A 21,024-nucleotide genomic window follows, 5' to 3' on the forward strand; every position below is an offset into this window, starting at 1 on the left:
GATTCCCTTCTAGTACTTTATATGGGAGAAACCAATTGTGTATCAAAGATTCTCTTGTGTATTTCCTGGCTTCTGTAAGCTTTAAAGATTTCTAAGAGGAATATTTTTTATAAAGGTGAAAATGTAGTTTTTGAAACGCGTACAGACTTATTTTAAGGCACTTTGAGTTTCAAGTAGAAATGGTTTCTTCATTGCAGAGTTGTTATGAGGTAGAATAAGTTTACTGGGCATTATGATGATCATAACCAGTAATAAGGCAGGGATCTTATGAAGCAGTACTGAAGAAGCAGCTCCCAGAATATTAGAAGCGGGAGTAAAGTCAGTGTGTTCAGTATGTGTGTGAGAGAACAGTTTCTCGAGAGGTGAGCATACCTTTCGGTGGCTTGTATGCAGAATCCAAAGAACACTAGGCAAAAAAAAGTCCTTTTCACAAAGGATTTTTGCAAGATAACAAGGATGGATTTGGATCCCAAGTCTCCCTTCCAGTAAGTGAGTATCTTCCTCCGACGAAGGAAGGGTTTCACTCAGTAAAGATTTGTTTGGATCCGACATAACATATGGCAGGCATTCCATCATTCCTAGTTGGTGCCACACAATTTCTATAAAGGGATTGTTTCATGATCATTATTAAGAGGAAATGGTCACTTTGGTGCCTTAAAGATGTACAGCATGTTGTATGTCAGGTGTAAGGGGGGCACCGTGCAATTGGTTGGATATAAGAGATATTAAAGATACATCTTTTGAGATATTAAAATGCCTTCCAAAGGTATGACAGGTTAGTGTGGGACTCTTGCTGATGGTGATATGAAATGCTGAAATATATGTATGTTCTGTGGATGCTTCACTGGTTATTTCCAAAGGGGACTTCTTGCTGGAATATTCCGGATTCAAGTGAATCTGGGTCTCTTACAGTATAATTTTCTTTTACATTTCTCTTCAGAGGTATGTAAAGGTTAAGCTCCTTACAAGAGGTAGCTCATGTGCACATCTTATGTACATTTACTTGGGAATGAGTTCCATTGAAATTACTGGGGCTTGTTTCCAAAGAAACTGGTTTAGAATTTGGGTGTCGGAGTGCTAATACTATCAACATTTTTTTTAAAAAATCCAATTTAGCGTCACCTGGCCTAATCTTCTTCTCACCTTTTATCTTCCACATCTCATCTGAAGAGCACACCAAAGAAGCAGCTCACGGTTAAGCAACTTGTAACCTAAACACAGTTAAATATGAATTTCCGGACACAGTCCAATTTAAGTTAAGTGATTCAGTCAGAGCATTGCTGTGTTAACTGCAGCCATCAGTCTAGATGTATTTGGAGCAGAGTTGTCCTATTACCATAAGCTGCTCAAAAGTCTTTGGGATTGGAAGATGTAGGTATGTTGCACTGGTTGAACCATACAGTCTTCATTTGGTCTTGTTTGCTAGAAAATTAGGTAACAAGTTTTACTGATCCCTTGTTTCTATACATTTAATAGCAGCGTGATCTATAGGCATTAGGTGATGATGCTTGTTTCCATGCTGTGAAAAGCATCACTTGCTCTCTTTCACAGATCAAGTAGATGTAAGGGCATGGTAATGGGCGGTGCTGGATTCCTTCATCAACCTTAGCAGACTTCGAGGGTCTAGTTTTTCCCTTTCAGTATGTCGTTCCAATATAATAATGCTTTTATCTTGTAACATAGTTCACATAATAGTTTAAATAATCCTGTTTACTTGAATGAAAAATTCAGTGTGCTCTTCAAACACTTTCATTTTTACTAGTTACTTTACAATAAGCTGATTTTTGTCTGCCTTAATCTCTTCTCATAGGCTGGATAAGCACAAGTAAAATAACAGTAATTTTAGTTCATCACTGTGTTTTTGTTTGCTGTTCCGTTTGTTTGTGGTGTCACAGCATTGATAAAATGCGTGTTACTTTATGTAAAATGGTATCTAGGCAGCATTTGGAGAAAGATACTTCTAGAAAATGGTATCTAGGTTGCAGGATATGCACACACTTCTGGTTAGCCTTTTTAAATTTTACAATTCTGTATTACTGTTCCTACGACGTGCCAAAATAAATAAAGGTTTGTTCATTTTTTAAAAAAATGTCTGATACATGAGAGTAAATTCGTGAATATCTCATTAAAACTAAAACCCAGAATCAATAGCAAAGCACAATCCGGAAAGTCTACGAGGCAATGAAATGTTCCAAATTTATTATCCAAAGAGAAGCACACTTGGCTCAGCATTCCCAAGGGAACTTTAGGCTTGTCTCTCTCAAATAAGTCTGCCACGCCGCATATTAAAACAAAACTTTTTGGCTGAGGGGCCCTGCTATACAAAGAAGGAAAAAAAGACAAACCTACAGGGCATACCCATGTACTTGGGTTGGATTGTGATGTGAGGGTAGTAGTTTGCTTTCACCTCGACTTAATCCCTTTTCAATTGATTGATCTCAGCTGGTAGATGACTTTCTAAAAAACATAGTGGTTCGTTATTTAATCTAGTTGCGGGCAAAAGAAACTATTTTTTAAATCCTATTTAGATATAGCTAGAGATAATCAGGCAACATAATATAGTTCTATATTGAAGTGACAATATTTCTTCCAAAATGTATGTTTTTCTCTGCACTATATACCCAAAGGAGCAAACATTCTGTTGGTGAAGGTCGTCTGGACTGCGGTATGTGAAGGTGCAAATGAATTGGGCTAATATTTCAAGCCAGGGTACAAGTAGTAAAGTTTGGTGGGCGGGGGGGGGGAAATTCTTATTAGAATCTGAAGGACTTCCACGGAGGTCTGATTTAAAAGTGTTCACATAATTGCAATAAATGATAACGCATTGTAGTCTTAGCACATAATTGTTTGTCAGGTTAAAGAGAGATCCTAGATAGCAGTTAGGAACATTTCAGCAATCAAGTACAATTTCCTCATGAAAAGTGAAACACATGATCTTGTTCCACTGGTGTATTATGATAGTTTCCTTATGTGTAGGAGAAAGGCATGCTGAGCTGAGATAAGAGTATTATTTGATAACTTCAGCTTGAACCTTATTACCCAGTGCTGTACTTAAAAACATTACCTCGACCTTTGTTGGATTTTTAAAAAAGCTTAGCTGCTGTTTCTGGGTCTTGGCTTAGCTGTAAAGTTGCTGATTTTTTGAGAATGCTGTTTGCGTTTTCCTGGTTTTTTAATTCCTTGGGAATTCTATTTGTATCTACAAAGTTTCATCAGACATATCCACAGTGGTATTGTATAATAATATATACTATTACCTTCTTTTGAAGAAGACTAAATCTCAAGTTACTTAACATGAATTAATTATACAATCAACTTCATTTCATAGCATTTTCTAAATAAAGTACTACTTGAAAAAAGGCGTTATAATATTTGCTTAAATGGACCATGTAAAAATTAGCTTTGCTGAGAAATGCTTCAGTTTTGGCCCAGGAACTTTCTGGAATTATTACTTTGAATGTAATATAGTAGGGGAACAGAGGTATAATGTATATGCTGAACTATTTTTGAATATGTTTGGTTACTTTTTTATCTGTTACAATATGCTGTAAATTAAAGCATTGCTATTTTAAAATACAAGCAGTTCCATTTACTTTGAAGTGGCAATGAATCATACTAAAGAACAGAACAAAATTGTTGGTTCATTGATGATTGAAAGGCCAGTTTCTAACAGGCAACATAACCATGTTTAACATCCTCTTTTACCAAAAGTGTTTGCTTTCTCCACCACTTTTCAATGTAAAGCTTTAAATATTATGTACCGTTAATTATCAGAGCACAGTATGGTTTCTTTGTTATTTAAAGTGGTACGTTCATGGAAACGCCTTATTAAAAAATCTTGGACGTTCTCCAGTTTGTTTCAATAAAGCAATATTCCAATTTAAATTGTTTGTGTCATGTATTCTCTTAGAAGTCTTGTTGAATGCGCTCAACCTTGTTCAAAAGGATTTACACTTTGATACCACTTGGATTGCTAATAGCAATCCAGAGAATCCGAGAGAGGCTCTATGGTTTTTCTGTGCCTCTTCTTCCTTCCATTCTATCTCAAGCACTGTGCTTCCAAAACCATTCATGTCAGCCTGAGGTAGGAAGGATATTTCACTGGGAATATCTGAGTTACTTTGTGCTGTTGAACTGGAAAGAGGATTGAAGGACTTGTACAGACATATAGTTAAGGATACAGATGTGAAATTAATGAACCAAAATTTTGTTGTTAAACTAGTGTGGCTAAGCAGAGGGCACTAGAATGCCATTTTGAAGGCCCCGGGCCTTGCCTGCAACTGCTGGTGATTGTGGATAAACTGAAGTCTTATCGACTATTTTGATAGACAGAGGAAAAGTATTTGCTTTTCCTTATGGAGAAAAGGCATATTTTTCATCACATGAGAAGTGTGGCATGCATTTATTTTCCCAGATACATAGAGCAGCTGTTGCGCATATCAGCAGCCCAACCCATGCAATAGTGTTAAAACACTTCCTCACCATATTTGTTTGGTGTGTGTGTGTGTGAAACCATTCTTATGGCAGAGTCTCCTAGTGAATCTACCACAAGTCTTTACAAATTAAGTGCTTCAGACTAGTTTCATGGAAGTTTTAGGGCATGCCCCAAAGTAAAACTTGCAGGGTGGTGGCTTGTAAGTACATCTTGATTTTGAGAGAGGCCCATAGGCACCCCCACAAAATGGCTGCCATTGAGGGCCCTAACCTTACCTCCCCGTATATGTGTTTTTGAAGTTTCCCTCTTCAATAGGGTTGCCAACCTCCAGTTGGTGGCTGGAGATCTCCCGCTATTACAACTGATCTCCAGGCGACAGAGATCAGTTCACCTGGAGAAAATGGATGCTTGGGAAGGTGGACTCTATGGCATTCTACCCCATTGAAGTCCCTCCCCTCCCCAAAACCTGCTTTCCTCAGGCTCCACCTCCCAAAATCTCCAAGTATTTCCCAACCCACAGCTGGCAACCCAACTCTTCAAAGCATGCGGTTAAGATCTGAGAGATGACAGCCAGGTGACATTGATGTTGCTCTCGACTGCAGTCCACAAATCACCAACGCTTCCTCAGTGTAAACGGCACGTTTGTGGAAAGGTTATTTTTGTCCTGGGAACAGTAATTGTTCTGAGAATTATTTCGAATGTTTCTGTGACACAGGCACTCATTGTTTAAACACTGCTGGCTCAGGAGTGATTCTGGATAAGGCATACATTGAGCCAGTGCTTCTGTCTGGTGGCCAAACCCAGCAGCTTTGGGATACCTAAATCAACAAGTGCCTTTGATCATCTGCAAAATTCCTTTCGTGCATTATCGTCGACTAGGTGCAACCACGGGAGTGGAGGTCTGAATCCACTATTTGAACACTTTTATTTGGTTAAGAGGGCCTCAGTGGTTTGGGGTGGGAGATATAGAATGGTTCCCGTGGAGGATAGGGTATGTCCCTGTGCTTTAAGGGAAATCGAAACAACGGAGCACGTTCTGCTGCGCCGTCCACTATACAAAGAGGCTCGTTCTAAGTTTATCTCCCCCTGGCTTAGTAGGCATTCCGGATATTCAGATCTGGGTTATACTAAAATGCTGCTTATAGATGAAAATCCACAGCTTACATCAGGAACAGCAAAGTTTTGTGCAGCAGCCTGTAGAATCCGTCCAGACGCTGCTGAGAAAGCTGGTATGCCAATAATTTTAATGGGTAGCATAAATAATTTATAATTGTGTAAATAATTATTTTACAATTTGTATTAACCTGTGGGTAGAGTGTAGTATGGATTCCATGGACTGCCAAAAAAACAAATTAGTGGGTTATAGATCAAATAAAGCCTGAACTGACCCTAGAAGCTAAAATGACTAAACTGAGGCTATAGTATTTTGGTCACGTCATGAGACGACAAGAGTCACTGGAAAAGACAGTCATGCTAGGAAAAGTTTTTTTATAAATATTTTTATTGATTTTCAATAATAAATACGGGTACAGAAGGAAGAAAAGGAAAAGGGAAAAAACATTACATATTGTTCAACATTGATATGCCTAGTACTACCCCCTTGTAGAATATAGTAATACATTAACTTACTAGCAGAGTGGATTTGCTCTCCAATTTAATCCTGCTGTAGCTCATAGAGTTTAATTGTTATTTTTTGGTTTTAATATATTCATAGAAAGATTTCCATTTGTCTCTATTTTGTTTTTGAGTATCCTTTTGTAATGTTTCAGTTCATTGTGCCATTGTTATGTATTTGTAAGCTTTATGCTAGGAAAAGTGGAGGGCAGCAGGAAAAGAGGAAGACCCGACAAGAGATGGACTGACTCAATAAAGGAAGCCACCGCCCTCAGTTTGCAAGACCTGAGCAAGGCTGTCAAAGAGAGGGCGTTTTGGAGGACTTTCATTCATTAGTCACCATGAGTCGGAAGCAACTTGATGGCACTTAACACACACACAGAGTGTAGTACTAAGGATTTAGTGGTAAATTGTCAAGAGATGTGCTGGTCTATGACTGTTTTAATAAAGATTCCCAGCGGGTAGCCGTGTTAGTCTGTCTGCAGTAGTAGAAAGGGGCAAGAGTCCAGTAGCACCTTAAAGACTAACAACAATATTTTCTGGTAGGGTATGAGCTTTCGTGAGCCACAGCGTGGAAGACCCGACAAGAGATGGACTGACTCAATAAAGGAAGCCACCGCCCTCAGTTTGCAAGACCTGAGCAAGGCTGTCAAAGACAGGACATTTTGGAGGACTTTCATTCATAGGGTTGCCATGAGTCGGAAGCGACTTGACAGCACTTAACACACACACACACACACACACACACAGAGTGTAGTACTAAGGATTTAGTGGTAAATTGTCAAGAGATGTGCTGGTCTATGACTGTTTTAATAAAGATTCACAGTGGGTAGCCGTGTTAGTCTGTCTGCAGTAGTAGAAAGGGGCAAGAGTCCAGTAGCACCTTAAAGACTAACAAAGCACCTTAAAGACTAACAAAAAATATTTTCTGGTAGGGCATGAGCTTTCGTGACTACTGGACTCTTGCCCTTTTCTAAATTGTGTGTGTGTGTTCAGTGCCGTCAAGTCGTTTCCGACTCATGGTGACCCTATGTCCTCCAAAGCGTCCTATCCTGAACAGCCTTGCTCAGATCTTGCAAATTGAGGGCCGTGGCTTCCTTTATTGAGTCCATCCATCTCTTGTTGGGTCTTCCTCTTTTTCCTGCTGCCCTCAACTTTTCCTAGCATGACTGTCTTTTCCAGATAATAGAAAAGGGCAAGAGCCCAGTAGCACCTTCAAGACTAACAACAATATTTTCTGGTAGGGTATGAGCTTTAGTCTGTCTGCAGTAGTAGAAAAGGGCAAGAGTCCAGTAGCACCTTAAAGACTAACAACAATATTTTCTGGCAGGGTATGAGCTTTCGTGAGCCACAGAAAGCTCCTACCCTACCAGAAAATATTGTTGTTAGTCTTGAAGGTGCTACTGGGCTCTTGCCCTTTTCTATTGATAAAGACTGATTGGTTAAGAGGGAGAAGAGAGCACAGCCTCCCTCTGGTTCTGCCCAGGTGGAAAGCTCTGCTTGCCCTGAGCAGGCTCAGCTGCCGCGTGACCCCCACCCGCCACCCCCAAGCGGCCAGTAGGTGGCGCTGCGGCCTGGCCGGAACGTAGGCGCTGGGGGGGGAGAAGGAGGGGCGGGGCTGCGCTTAGGGCCATGGCGGGGCAGCGAGGCGGCGAGCCGGCCAACTATATCGCGCGCCTGTCGGAATGGGCAGACGCGCATCTCTCCCTCGTCCGGGTACGTCGCGGGGGCCGGGGGAGAGGAGGGAGTCGGTCCGGGTCTGGCCGGCCGGCTTGGCGTTGCCTCCCCGCCCACGGGGGAGGGAATGCGGGTACTAGAGGCAGGCAGGCAGGCAGGCAGGCAGCCCTTCTGTGCTGCGGGGGCTTGATTAGCACGCGGGCCTGCCTCCTCGCTCTAAAAAGGCAGTTGAATGACAGTTGGTATTCAAACTAAAGCCAGGGCATTGACCTGGGCTGGATAAAGACCTTGCATTCATGGCTCATGACCAGTGCTGGTTTCTCCACACCCATCTCTCCCCTGGACATCACAGACTCTTCTGCATATCACACCTAATCCCATCACGCCTGCTATTCACATTTACATATTGTTAACATTTACATACTAATGCTTGTCTGAATTCACTCTCCTCTGCTTAAAGACAGATGGATTCACATTCTAGCTGTATCTGAAGAAGGGAGCTGTGGCTCACGAAAGCTCACGCCCTGCCAGAAAATAGTCTTGTTAGTCTTTAAGGTGCTACTGGACTCTTGCCCTTTTCTAATACTAAAGAGGCAGGGCTAAGGGGCGGGCACTCTCGACACGCTCAGAGGCACACTCTTCTTTAGTTGCATTGCTTCAGGGTTGCCCTGCTTTGGGGGAGACATGATAGAGGTCTACAAAATTATGCATGGTATGGAGAGAGTGGGCAGGGAGAAGCTTTGCTCCCTCTCTCTTAACACCACACTGCGGGGTCATCTGCTGAAGCTGGAAGGGTGAGAGATTCAAAACCGATAAAAAAAAAAAAGGGAAGGATTTCTTCACGCAGCGCATCGTTAAATAGTGGAACTCCCTGCCCCAGGATATGATGATGGCTGGCAACTTGGAAGGCTTTAAGAGGGGAGTGGACACATGTTCGTGGAGGAGAGGGCTATCCATGGCTCCTAGTCAAATTGAATGTTAGTCGTGATGTATACCTACTCTCTACAGTATCAGAGGATAATTCACAGTGGGTAGCCGTGTTAGTCTGTCTGCAGTAGTAGAAAAGAGCAAGAGTCCAGGAGCACCTTAAAGACAAACAAAAATATTTTCTGGCAGGGTATGAGCTTTCGTGAGCCACAGCTGTGCGCTGTGGCTCACGAAAGCTCATACCCTGCCAGAAAATATTTTTGTTCGTCTTTAAGGTGCTACTGGACTCTTGCTCTTTTCTACTACAGTATCAGAGGAGCATGTTTATTATATTAGGTGCTGTGGAACTTGGGGAGGATGCTGCTGCTGCAGTCTTTGTTTGTGGGCTTCCTAGAGGCACCTGGTTGGCCGCTGTGTGAGCAGACTGCTGGAGTCGATGGGCCTTGGTCTGATCCAGCAGGGCTTTTCTTATGCAGAAAGGCAGGGTATCAATATTGAGCCTTAATGTTCTAAAATGGGCTGGTGACAAGGTTGGGGAACAAGGTTAGTTCTCAGCAGCGTCCAACCCTGCATGGAGTAATTGGCGAAGTGTACTTTGGGGCTGGCGGGCTTTCCCTTATGTCTGTCTTCACATATGTTTTATGCTTCAGTTAGTGAAAGATGTACTGATTGTGTATTGGCTGAAGAAAAACTTTGTTGCAATAAAGTCAGATGCCCTACTGGGGTTTTGTCGTATTGACTTGTAAAAACATTTTTCTTCAGTCAGGCAAACTCCCCCCCCCCCCACTTCGCAATACAGCAAGTCGGTTACTCCCTAAATACTAGCATTTTCAGAAGAAAATGGGCTATAGTCAAGCTCAGTTAGTATCAAATTATATAATGCAATATTGGTATTTACACGTACATACACAAACCCATGGAATTTAAAACTACAGTCCTATAGATACCTGGGGAATAAGTCTATGCATACACAGAAATGAAGAGCCTGCCTGTAAGTTTTTAAAGGTTTTTATAGAAAATCAACTGGAAGAAAGAATTCTCTAGAGGAAATTTCTTCATTACATGAAATTTACATTATGCACTTAAGTGTTTTTGACCTGCACAAACCCCATTAAGGTTTATGGGTTTTTTTTTTAAGTTCCTATCTTAAAGAAGAAATTTTGACACCTCCCCCCCCCAAGCTGTTAACCACACGGTTTCTGCTTGTATTTTGAGTAGTCTGTCTCTAGTTTTTATTTATTCAATTCATTTTATATATAAGTGGTGGTAATAAAGATGTATTTTTACATTTCCTTGAGGGCCAATTGGGGTCCCGTGAAGGTTAAAGCTTTCAGCTGTTTGACGCCCTATTTTATTACAACCATGATCTTTTCCAAACAGTCAAGCCATTACTAGCTGATAGTTGTGAACTGGTTCCCCTGCCCCCAAATGGGCATGATTCATCAAACCATAATTTGGTTCTGTGAGAATGACTCTGGATGAGTTGTCATTTTGTATGCTCCCTCTTTCCTTTGTGCTCTGAGAATCTTAGCTCCTGGTTGTTGGGCAAACTGTTTGTTGTTACGTTTACATAAGCAACAAACTATTATGCAACCCCTCTTTCTGCCACTAGGCATCAAGGCAACCAGCAATGTAAGTTGTACAACCAGAGCCTTTAAAACACAAAAGCAATCCAACAAGGACAATCTCCCCTTTTTTTGGCGTCAAGTCACAGCTGATTTACGGAGACCCCATAGGGTTTTCAATGCAAGAGTTGTTCAGAGGTGGTTAGCCATTGCTTGTCTCCATGTCACACCCCTGGTATTCCTTGGAGGTCTCCCATCCAAATACTTGCTGGGGTCGAGGCAGAGAGTATGTGACCGGCCCAAGGTCACCCATCAAGTTTCCATGGCAGAGTCTGACACCTTGACCACTACACCACGCTGGCTCTCAACAATCTCCCTAAAACACCCCAAAACAGCAGACAGATGTGAAATTGGCAGTATCAAACACAATTAGCAAACCATAACACTGAATGTCTCCTGGGACAATAGTGTTCACCATAGGCCTACAGCGATATAGCCAGACAAATCTTGGAGTTCCAAAGCCTGAAAGCAGCTATTGAAAAAGTCCTTTGTTGTGTCTTCAGGTCATCAGGAAGAGGGCCTAGAATGAAGATCTAAATGGATGGATAATTTGTATTTATTCGTAGTTTGCTGGGCAAGCACAGACCATAGTTTATTGCTTTGGATTTGACAGACAGATACAGTTTTCCATCCAAACCAGAAACTACCTAATTAGTTTGTGACACTTGAGGGAGGGAGTGTGTGCATTTGAGGCTCCCAAAGGATTGTTAATGTAGTGGTACATCATGATTTGGCATTTCTTCTGAACCATGCTGCTGATGCTGTTTGCTTAGATGTAGGCAATACAATGAAAGTAGTGGGCTAGAGATTTAAATGACTTGTGAACTTTTTCTTCTACAGAATATCAGCACAGGAATGGCAATAGCTGGAGTAATTTTACTTGCAAAGAGTGTTAAGTTGGTAAGTTGCAAATTAATTTTAGTAGTCTTCATCTACAGAAGCTGTGTGCTACAAATAAGTCATAATGAGCAGTTTAATTGTGTTTTTTTCTACTTGTCATTTTTAAGTTAAAATAGAGCATGTGTGTTGCTACAAGCAGAATAATTATTTAGATTTCCAGTCTGCCCAGTCTCTAGAGCTTGAGGTGAGCTAAAATATAGAATCCACTGATCTGAGGAGACCAAGATCAATCCTAATGATGATTGTTAATAATGATTGTTAACAGCTTTTGTCTTGTCCACTTAAAGTCAGTGGACTTAAAGAAGTCTTGCTTTGCAGAAAGGCTCCAGCTTTCTAAATGGCCACTAGTCCTTAAGCTCTTAGTGAGCAGCTCTCTCCATATATGCCAATCTACACAACTGCTGAGATGTTGTGATGTTTTTCTCCCAGCAAGCACCACAGCCAGTTACACAGCAACGTTTCAAGAAGCAGGGGCTCAAATGCTTCCTGCTTTCTCGGGGTTCTTTCTGAGCAGACTCACAAGAAAGGATTTTAAAATGATGCTTGGGTTTCTCCTCCCCCCATTCCTTTTAGAGAGCTCCTGTTTTTCTTCAAAAATGCTTTTTAACACGGCACTTGGGTTTCCGGGGGGTGGGGAGAGAGGAACTGGACACTTCTCTCATAGTAAGCACTACAGCCAATTACAAAGCAGCGTTTCAAGGGGTGGGGACTCAAATGCTTTCTGATTTGAGCTTACTGACTGCTGGTGCATAGCAAATTTTGGATTCACAACAGAAAAGTGTGGGTCCAGCAAGCAACAAACCCCAGGTAAAGCTCCCATGCATAAATGCCGCCAGTCCAGATGTGCTGTAGTAGGCAGATATGACTAGCTGAGACAAAGGACAGGGCCTTTTCCATAATGGCTCCTGAAAAGAGGCCTCCCAAAGCTGCTTGTCACTCGTGTTTAGACAAAGTGTAAAACCTTCCTGTTTAAATAGGCCTACAGGGATTAAATTTCCTGAACTTAGTTATACTTGTTTACACAACAGTATAATTAATAGCAATCTGGGCAATTGGTGAGGTTGTATCTATTTTCAAGAACCCACTTTACAGATCGTCTGGTCATAAAGGGAAAAACAGCTGAGGAATCAATACAATACTACAGAATCAGGTATAAAGTATATAGTTGCTTACTGCTTAAGACAGTCGTCCCCACCCAAACATAATTAGCTGGCTGCAGTTTGGAAATGGTTGTTCTGATGAGCATTTTGCACCAGTATGGGAATTATTGTTTCGTAGAAACACTGTATGTGTGCCTGACCTCTGCAGCTAGTAAAATGCTCTCTTCTCCCATCCTGTGACAGGACCTCTCCTCGACACCAAGTTATTAATCAAATTATTGTTGAAATAGCTTGGAAGGATTTCTCCTTTATTTGTAGTGATCACAGGGCTCTTGCCACTTCCCTTTTTCCTATGTACATTTTAAAAACCTAAATAAGAGGTTGACTGCAAAATGGCCGCAAATGTCTGAATTGGCACCTTGTGGCTAGCTAGCTGGTTCCAAGGGAGCTTAAACTAGAGGAGACACTGGAAGATCCATCCTCGGGACTTCAGTGTAGTAAACAGCAATCATTGGGGCTTCCAGTTTGATTGGAACACAGCGCAGGAAAACTGCTTCCATATGGAGGTTCTTCTTCACCTTGGCTTCCAAACCGGAGCACACTTTTTGGAGCTTTCACAAATTGCATCATGCTGTAAATGTCCTCTTTCCTGGTCCCTGTTCTCAGTATGCTGTTTCCCAAACCCCTCTCTACCCTGATTAGTTTTATTTCGGACATGGCATCAGCAGACCCTGTCATGGTAATGGCTTGCAGCCAGAGCTCTAGTCGAGTGTACCTTCCCCTCCTTTATGCTTGACTGTGTTCCTGCCAGCAGAAACAGCTTGGCATGAGGGGAAGCTTTAGGCTAACTGTGGTGTGAAAATGCGGCCTGCATACCCAATGAAGGCTTGTTTTGGAGGAAGGTGCATTTTAGCTGAATTCTGTTCTATCTTGCTGCGTGGTGTTGTAGTTAAGAGCAGTGGACTCTAATCTGGAGAACCGGGTTCGATTCCCCACTCCTCCACATGAAGCCTGCTGGGTGACCTTGGGTCCGTCACAGTTCTCTCCAAACTCTCTCAGCCCCACAAGGTATCTGTTGTGGGGAGAGGAAGGGAAGGCGATTGTAAACTGCTTTGAGATTCCTTAAAGGTAGAAAAATGTGGGATATAAAAACCAACTCTCCTCCTCCTCCGCCTCTCCTCTGCCATTGAAACCTCTATTTCCTGCCACATGCCTGGTTCCTTCTGTTGGTGTATTTAGCTGCCTGGTTAGTGACTGGCTTCTTTCTTCTGATTTTCTGCATCTCACTGGCCTTCCTTTATACAGCTCCTCTCACTTAGATTGTGAGGATCTCTTTGTTTGACGTACAATGCCAAGTGCTTCCTTTACTGAGGTACGTGAAACCCCGGCATCGACTTCAGTATTGTTGTGTGTCTTGGCGCTCTTTATTCGAATGGATGCTAAATGACTTGCACCCGATGCAAGCATTGTTTAATCAGAGTGGTTTCATATGAGCACACGTAAACATGTCAGCTGGTTGGTTAGTCCTTGAAGCGCCAGATTGAGCACAGTTCTCAGACCTGTTCTGTTCTGCTTATTTACAGGACCTTCAGGCTCGTTATTTGCAAGGCCTTGCACGTCTATGAAAAGACCTTGCAAAGCAACAGGAGTGAAGGTTTGGTAAAAAAGTTAAATCATGGCTTAAACTTCCCATTGTGAACCACCCTGTGAACCACATTAAAAAAGTTAAATAATGGCTTAAACCTCCCAGTAGTACAGACTAGATATGATATATGTGGCATAGCTGTGGGGCAGTATGATGGCAAGCTGCACTTACTGCTCCAGTTCCACAAACTCTCCCTGGAGGTGGTGTAGTGGTTCAGAGTGGCGGACTCTAATCTGGAGAACCGGGTTGGTTTCCCCACTCCTCCACATGAAGCCAGCTGGGTGACCTTGGGCTAGTCACAGTTCTCTCCGAACTCTCTCAGCCCCACCTACCTCACAAGGTGTCTGTTGTGGGGAGAGGAAGGGAAGGAAATTGTAAGCTGCTTTGATTCTCCTTAAAAAGGTAGAGAAAGTTGGCACATAAAAACCAACTCTTCTCCATCTCCTCTATATTCTGTTGTTTCAAAGTTGGGTTCCCATAACACTGTGAACCACGTTGTCTCCCCCATACACATATACCTTTTTATTTCTGTGATAGTCTGGGGTGAGTGAGGACCAGCTGTTTTAGCATCCACCTCACTTAGCTGACCTTTATAGGCACAAGTATCAAGGGGGGAAGTAATGCACCATTTACCTGTGGAAATGTTGGTAGTGTTGTTGGGGATGGGGAAACAAGGGTTATGTTGGGCCAGATATGCTTGGAGCACTCCGGGCCCCAGTGGTCATGCAGGCATCTCAGGGATTCGCCTTGGACCGAGTTGGTAACTGTGCAGATATTGGAGGTGATCCTGGACATAAGGCATGCCTGTTGCCTTTTGCTGCATTACAGGCCCCAGCACTGCTGTCAGTAAACACCTCAGTTGCCTGGGTGAAGATCTGGCCCTGTAGCCATGTGTGCCAGGGGCTGGCTATCCTTGGGGCAGACCGTGCATCAAGCTATTTCACATTTTTAAAAACTGTTTGCTCCTAAAAATGCAAGCTGTGAATGCAACAAACATTTGCAGACACATACAACAGATTTGCATTGTTGTAGAGCCATGCAAACAGATAAAACTGCCTCAGGCCATTGGTTTATCAAGGTCAGTCTCGTCTATTCTGACTAGCCCTTGCTGTCCAGAGTCTCCTTCTTAGGTCTTTCACCTCACCTGCTACTTCATCCTCTTAACTGGAGATACCAGGGATTGAACTCGGAACCTTCTGCAAGCTGAGCAGAAACTCTACACTGAGCCTCACCCCTGTCCATAAATAGTTTAGTTCCCTGTTGAGTGTATGTTCTCTTGGTGACAACCCAGATTTTCTCTACATAATGTGTGAAATAGGCCAGTTAAATAAGATAGAGGAAGAGGATATGTGGTCTGTTTTCTTGGGGCACGATTTTATTCATTTCAAATGCATAGCCCATCCCAACAGTTATGCTACTGTTACAAAGTTGTGCACTTATTTTTGTAACTCTTTTGATTGTTACATCTCCTTCCCTTTTCTCTGAATAGACGACCAAATTCACAAATGCTCTGGAAATACCAATAGAATTTATAGAGAAGAATGTTAAGCTGCGGGGACGGTTACACCAGATAACTGAGCAAGGATTAGAAATCGAACACGTTCCTGTTATCCTTCCGATAATTTCATCACTGCAGAGGAGATGTAAGTAAGATGAAAGGGATGGTTAAGACCTGTAATGACAAAATTGAGAGTGGGGTTCATTTAAAATAGGTTTTAAGATATCAAACTGTAAAGGAATAGCTTACAGAAACACCTGTACCATTTTCCTTAATTGACAGAAGTACTGTCCTTTGTATGTTAAACACCTAAATGAGGTCTGCCTCTCTCACTACAAAATTTGTGTGTGTGTTTATGTGTTCTTTTCTTTTTTCATGCCCCATATAACATGCTGTGGAAGTAATGTTACTAATTGCTGCTTGTAGTAGATTTCCACAGTGTACTCAAGGTTAAAAAATAGATGTGCATGAGCCTCAAGTGTTACGGTGTTGTCAGGTATACGTTGCAGGTCTATAACTTGTGCCGGTTTAAATAGTGAACTGCAAAATAGCCCTGAGGTTTCTGTTTCACTGCTTCAGAACCTCTGACTGCATTTGAAAACTGGATTAGGCTTCAGAGGAGAGGTCTGTTTCTGCTTCTCATATTGGCAACAGAGTAAGACTGTGCAGCCTGAATAGCCCAGACTAGCATGAGTTCCACAGCTTGGAATCTAAGCAGGGTGTTGGCTGTGGTTAGTACTTGGATGGGAAACCGTCAAGGAAGTCCAGGGTTGTTGTGCTGAGTAAGGCAAATGGCAAACCACCTCTGCTCATCTCCTGCCTTGAAAACCCCATTATGGATTGCCCTGAGCCTGTTGTGACGTGATTAAGACTAAGCTTGTTTTGCAATGAAAGTGTGTGCATATGGTTGGGGTGGGATCATGCATGAGTTTTCCCAGCCTTTACATGGTGAGTCGAATGCCTGAATATTTCCCCCACAAGTGGGGCTCTCTCCACTCAAAAGAAGGATTCTTCTCCCCCCCCACACACACACACTGTTTTCATCCTAACGAATGCATAGGGCTGATTATACTATTATTTGCCAAGTAGTTCTTGGCTCCAACAGGCTGTAGAATTTTTTTTCTTTTAAACATCTCACTTATAAGACTATAAAACCAAGAACGTTCAATGGGTTTCACTAAAAATTTGAAAATTTCTATATAAACCTAGGAGATACCCAGTTGCTGTACATCTTCTTAGCTATAAAGTCAATAAAATGTCTGTAATAATTCATTATTATTTTTTCACGTTGTTTTCTGTTTCTTAGGGCTCACACATGGTTTACTGATAGTCAGACTCGCTGGTGTGGAGCTAACACCAGATGGTACAGTCTGGTTAAAAAAAGAGTTAAAACCCTCCCAAATGATGTGGTTCCAGCTTCTTGGAAGGAAGGATTCAATGCTTGATTGCCTTGTGGTAGTCAATAAGGTAAGACACAGGATCAATGGCTAATAATTCTTCCATTTCTGTCTTTCATTTCTGTCATGATGCATACCTATTCTCTCCAGGATCAGAGGAGCATGCCTATTATATTTGGTGCTATGGAACCCAGGCAGGACAATGCTGCTGCAGTCATTTTGCTTGTGGGCCTCCCAGCGTGGTGTAGTGGTTAAGAGTGGTGGTTTGGAGCGGTGGAGTCTGATCTGGACAACCGGGTTTGATTCCCCACTCCTCCACATGGGCAGTGGAGGCTAATCTTGTGAACTGGATTTGTTTCCCCACTCCTACACATGAAGCCAGCTGGATGACCTTGGGCTATTCACACTCTCTCAGCCCCACCTACCTCACAGGGTGTCTGTTGTGGGGAGGGAAAGGGAAGGTGATTGTAAGCCGCTTTGATTCTTCCTTGAGTGGTAGAGAAAATCGGCATATAAAAACCAACTCTTCTTCTTCCTCCTGGTCACTTGCTGCAATTGCTGAATTTTCCCAATAGTTTGTTGCTCTGCTTCGTTGATGTTGGTTGACAGTGGTGTTCCACTCTTCTTCTTCTTCCTCTTCCACCTCCTCCTTCTCCTGCACCGTCACCACCTGGTTGGCCACTGTGTGAACAGACTGCTGGACTTGATGGACCTTGGTCTTATCCAGCATGGCTTTTCTTACGTTCTTAAATGTTTCTGAATCTGATTTGCTTTTCTTGTTGCTTTCTAAAATGTTCACCTAAGATGTGCCTGAATGTTCCTGATGTCCTTCCTGAACAGGGCAGGTTTTCGAGCATCTGTCTGAATGAAGAGATCCTGAGACAAGGGCTGGGCAGGACTGTTGGGGTCGAAGGACTGACTCATGAATCCCGGATATACTGGAAGCTTCACAAGAGGCTGCTCCAAGCGGAACTGAAGGCCGTGAAGAGAAACAAAGGGATCTGGAAAGAAGCAACATTCCTTGAGAAACTCAGAGAGCGTATAAATAATAACAAATACATGCAGAAGTTAAAACAGTTTGCAACCTGGCTGAGAATCCGCCTCTGAAACACAAAGGTTTTTTTTGTTTTTAAAGAAAAGACACCAGATGGACAAAGCAGCCAACTTGTCGTGTTTTCCTTCTGCCACAACAATATTCCAAGCTGATGTCTGGCCGTCTGTTGGTGGCTCCTGTCTCATGGGAAAAGAGGATGGAAAATATCACAGAAACATTCCTTGGGGGGAAATGATGGCATATGATCTAGTTAGGATTTCCTTTCCTTTATCCCTTAGAAGCTCCTTGATCCATTGATCTTGAGCAGCATATATCTAATGTTTGAGGGATATAAGGACTGAAACAAATCTTGCCACTGACAATGTAGCCTTGGGATCCCTGTCACTTAGTAAAAAAGGCATTATGTCAGACACAGAGGCATTAGATTTATATGTTAGAAGGGGAGAGATATAATGTGATCGAAGTTCCTCGTAAAAGTGGCATTCCAAGAGGGCATGAGCTAATGAATCGATAGAGCCAGAAGAGCAAGATCTGGTTAGGTATCAGATTGATCTGGTGTGGATATGATTTTTTTTTTTAAAGAGTGCTAGGCTAGGCTATGCAGTGGCCCAGCGAGAGAAGAAAAGTCTCACTGAACAGAGGGGGAGAGAAGGAGAGAGATAATAAATGGCCTAAAACACCACAAATCTTTAGGTACTGTACAGAAATGAAAAAATAAAACAGTCTAAAAGTAAGGAAAGTGCTGCCTTGTAGGCAAGGATGGACAAAAAAAAGGCTGTCCTCTAAAGTGCTTAGAATAATGTTGCAAGAAGTAATTCTGTTCTATTGGGTAATGCGAAAAGATGGGATATGAATATTTTAAATAAATTAGCATGGGCAACCTGGAATAGGTAGCAGAGCATGGGGCACACCTTCATCCCAAGCAAGGTTGCACGTACCTCCCAGGGCATCTGACCCTGTTAGCTTGTGGCAGTCACAGTATTGTTTTTTTTTTTGCCAGCTATATGTATAGGGCTGCCTTGAACCACGAGGAAAGGCAGGGTATAGATATTTTAATAAAATTAATTAATAGGCTTGCTTCTAATGGCATCGGCCTGTGGTTGGGTGGTAATGGACATGCTGTCGTCACTCGTGGTGCTTAACCCCGGGAAGTCGTTACCCCGTCGCGGCAAGGTCTGCACGTGGGAGCAGCATGTGCAGAGTCTCCTTGCTTTAAGCTGACGTGGGTTGAAAACGATCAGGTTTTAATAACCTTGTCTAAAAAATCTAGACGATAGTAACGTTCTACATGAAAGACGTCGGGCCTTTTCGGCCCTGGCCAGGTGGAATGCTCTGCCTAGTAACATCAGGATTGAAAAGAGTTCTGCAGGGCCTGTAAGACAGAGATTTTCCACCGGGCCTGTAACTGAGGACAGCCGCAGGTGCCATCAATGTTGGCCTCCCCCCCCCCACACTTCTACAACTGATGTTATAGGGGGTGGGTTGCCGACTCAGTTTCGGTGCCTATTATGTCGCAGGGGGCACTGTATTAATTGGCGATCATCTGTTTTAATAATCTGCAAGATTGTATTTATGGTTTTCAGATGTTTTATTATATGGTTATTTGTGGTTTTAATGTTGTTACCCGCCCTGAGCCTGGCCCTTGCCTGGGAAGGCGGGTTAGAACATTTTAAAAAATAAGTAAGTAAATTGTTGGGTGGGTCAGCCCTCTTGCGCTGTGGCTAGGATTGTCAGGTCCCTCTTCGCCACTGGGGGAAGGTTTTTGGGGCGGAGCCTGGGGAGGGGAGGGACTTCAATGCCATAGAGTCCAATGGCCAAAGCCTCCATTTTCTCCAGATTAACTGATCTCTATTGGCTGGAGATCAGCTGTAATAGCAGGAGATCTCCAGCTAGTACCTGGAGGTTGGCAACCCTAGCTGTGGCTCTGCCACAAGGTTGCTGCGAGAGTTTGTGTGTTGTACCATACTGAAGCTGCGAACGTCAGTTGCAGTTCTTGCTTTCTCTTGGATATTCCCAGTTATGTTGCTGGGTTTATTGCCAGTACTTTTCCAGAAGAAATGGAGTGGGTAATGACGTGTGTATCAGCGCTTATGTTTTGCTTAGTCTGAAGCTTATTTCTCATATAGCTGTACTGGAAGCTGTGCGTTGTGATTCCATGGATGAAAATCTATCCCACGATATGCAGAAACTTCATTCAAACAGCTTCCTGTTTTCTGTGGCACCCATGTTGGCTGCTGACTGTGCAAAGTAAATCTTACTAATTTCAAAGGGACTGAACAGGCTGCAGAGAAAGTACATCTGATATGCAATTTATGGACAAACTAATTTTAGATTAAAACTTTCCAAAGTACACATACTTGGAAGCAAGCTCCCTTGAAACCAAACACTTGCATCTAAGGCACTGTGTACTGCACTGGGGTATAAGTTTGTTTCAGTGTAGCCTGCCTAGTGTACTCCTGCCAAGGTTAATTGGTCCAATCGCAAGATCTGAGCACGGGTATTTGTGTTTACTTTAGTAGAACATTATGTGTTTTGAAGCATTTATTTATTGCTTAGCTGGAACTCAGGAGCTTGATGACAAGGTTACGCTTTCAATAATCAGGCCTAAAAATCTAGATGATAGAAACATTTTGCATGGAAAATTAATTTATGTTTTTTTAAGCAACTCATTCCAGCCCTTCTGCTTATGTTCTGTGTCATCTTTGCAAATTAGACCCTTCCAAAGTGCCATATATTGTTTGAAAGATTAGTGCAACCCTAAACAGAACTTCACCCTTGAAATCATTAGGCTTAGATTGTTTAACGCTGCTTAGGACTGCTCTGTTTATTACTAGTCTTTCGGTAATCTTAACTGTAATTTTTATTCTATAACTTGTTTCTTGTGGCTCTTGTTGCATCATCAGAGCTGAAAGCACATGGCTTGTTTGCCTAGTGCCAGGAGCATCCATGGATGATTGCAGATGGCGCTCCTGTGAGCGTGCAAAGTATGAAACTGTCAACAATAAGAGTGCCCGTATTATACTGATTGTATCAGTAGCATTGGATCTCGGTGTTGTGGCTTTTGTCTTGTCAAGGGGGACGTATCAGAAATCTGATGATATTACATTCTGCCATTATTGCTTATAAGTTAAAATAATCAGTACTGTATAAAC

The 21,024-nt window shown here is 42.5% G+C and overlaps 1 protein-coding gene across 1 annotated transcript; it reads left to right on the forward strand.

Moving 5' to 3' along the window:
- Positions 1 to 11,121: 11,121 nt before the first annotated feature.
- On the forward strand, positions 11,122 to 17,946 carry C5H3orf33 (chromosome 5 C3orf33 homolog). The gene is made up of 4 exons (XM_056850204.1): positions 11,122 to 11,178; positions 15,413 to 15,566; positions 16,728 to 16,888; positions 17,659 to 17,946. Exons 1-4 carry the CDS (start codon positions 11,134 to 11,136, stop codon positions 17,923 to 17,925), a joined length of 627 nt encoding a protein of 208 aa, XP_056706182.1. The 5' UTR covers positions 11,122 to 11,133; the 3' UTR covers positions 17,926 to 17,946.
- The last annotated feature ends 3,078 nt before the right edge of the window (positions 17,947 to 21,024 follow it).

The sequence above is a fragment of the Euleptes europaea genome, chromosome 5 (assembly GCF_029931775.1).
Source record: "Euleptes europaea isolate rEulEur1 chromosome 5, rEulEur1.hap1, whole genome shotgun sequence".
NCBI lineage: Eukaryota > Metazoa > Chordata > Lepidosauria > Squamata > Sphaerodactylidae > Euleptes > Euleptes europaea.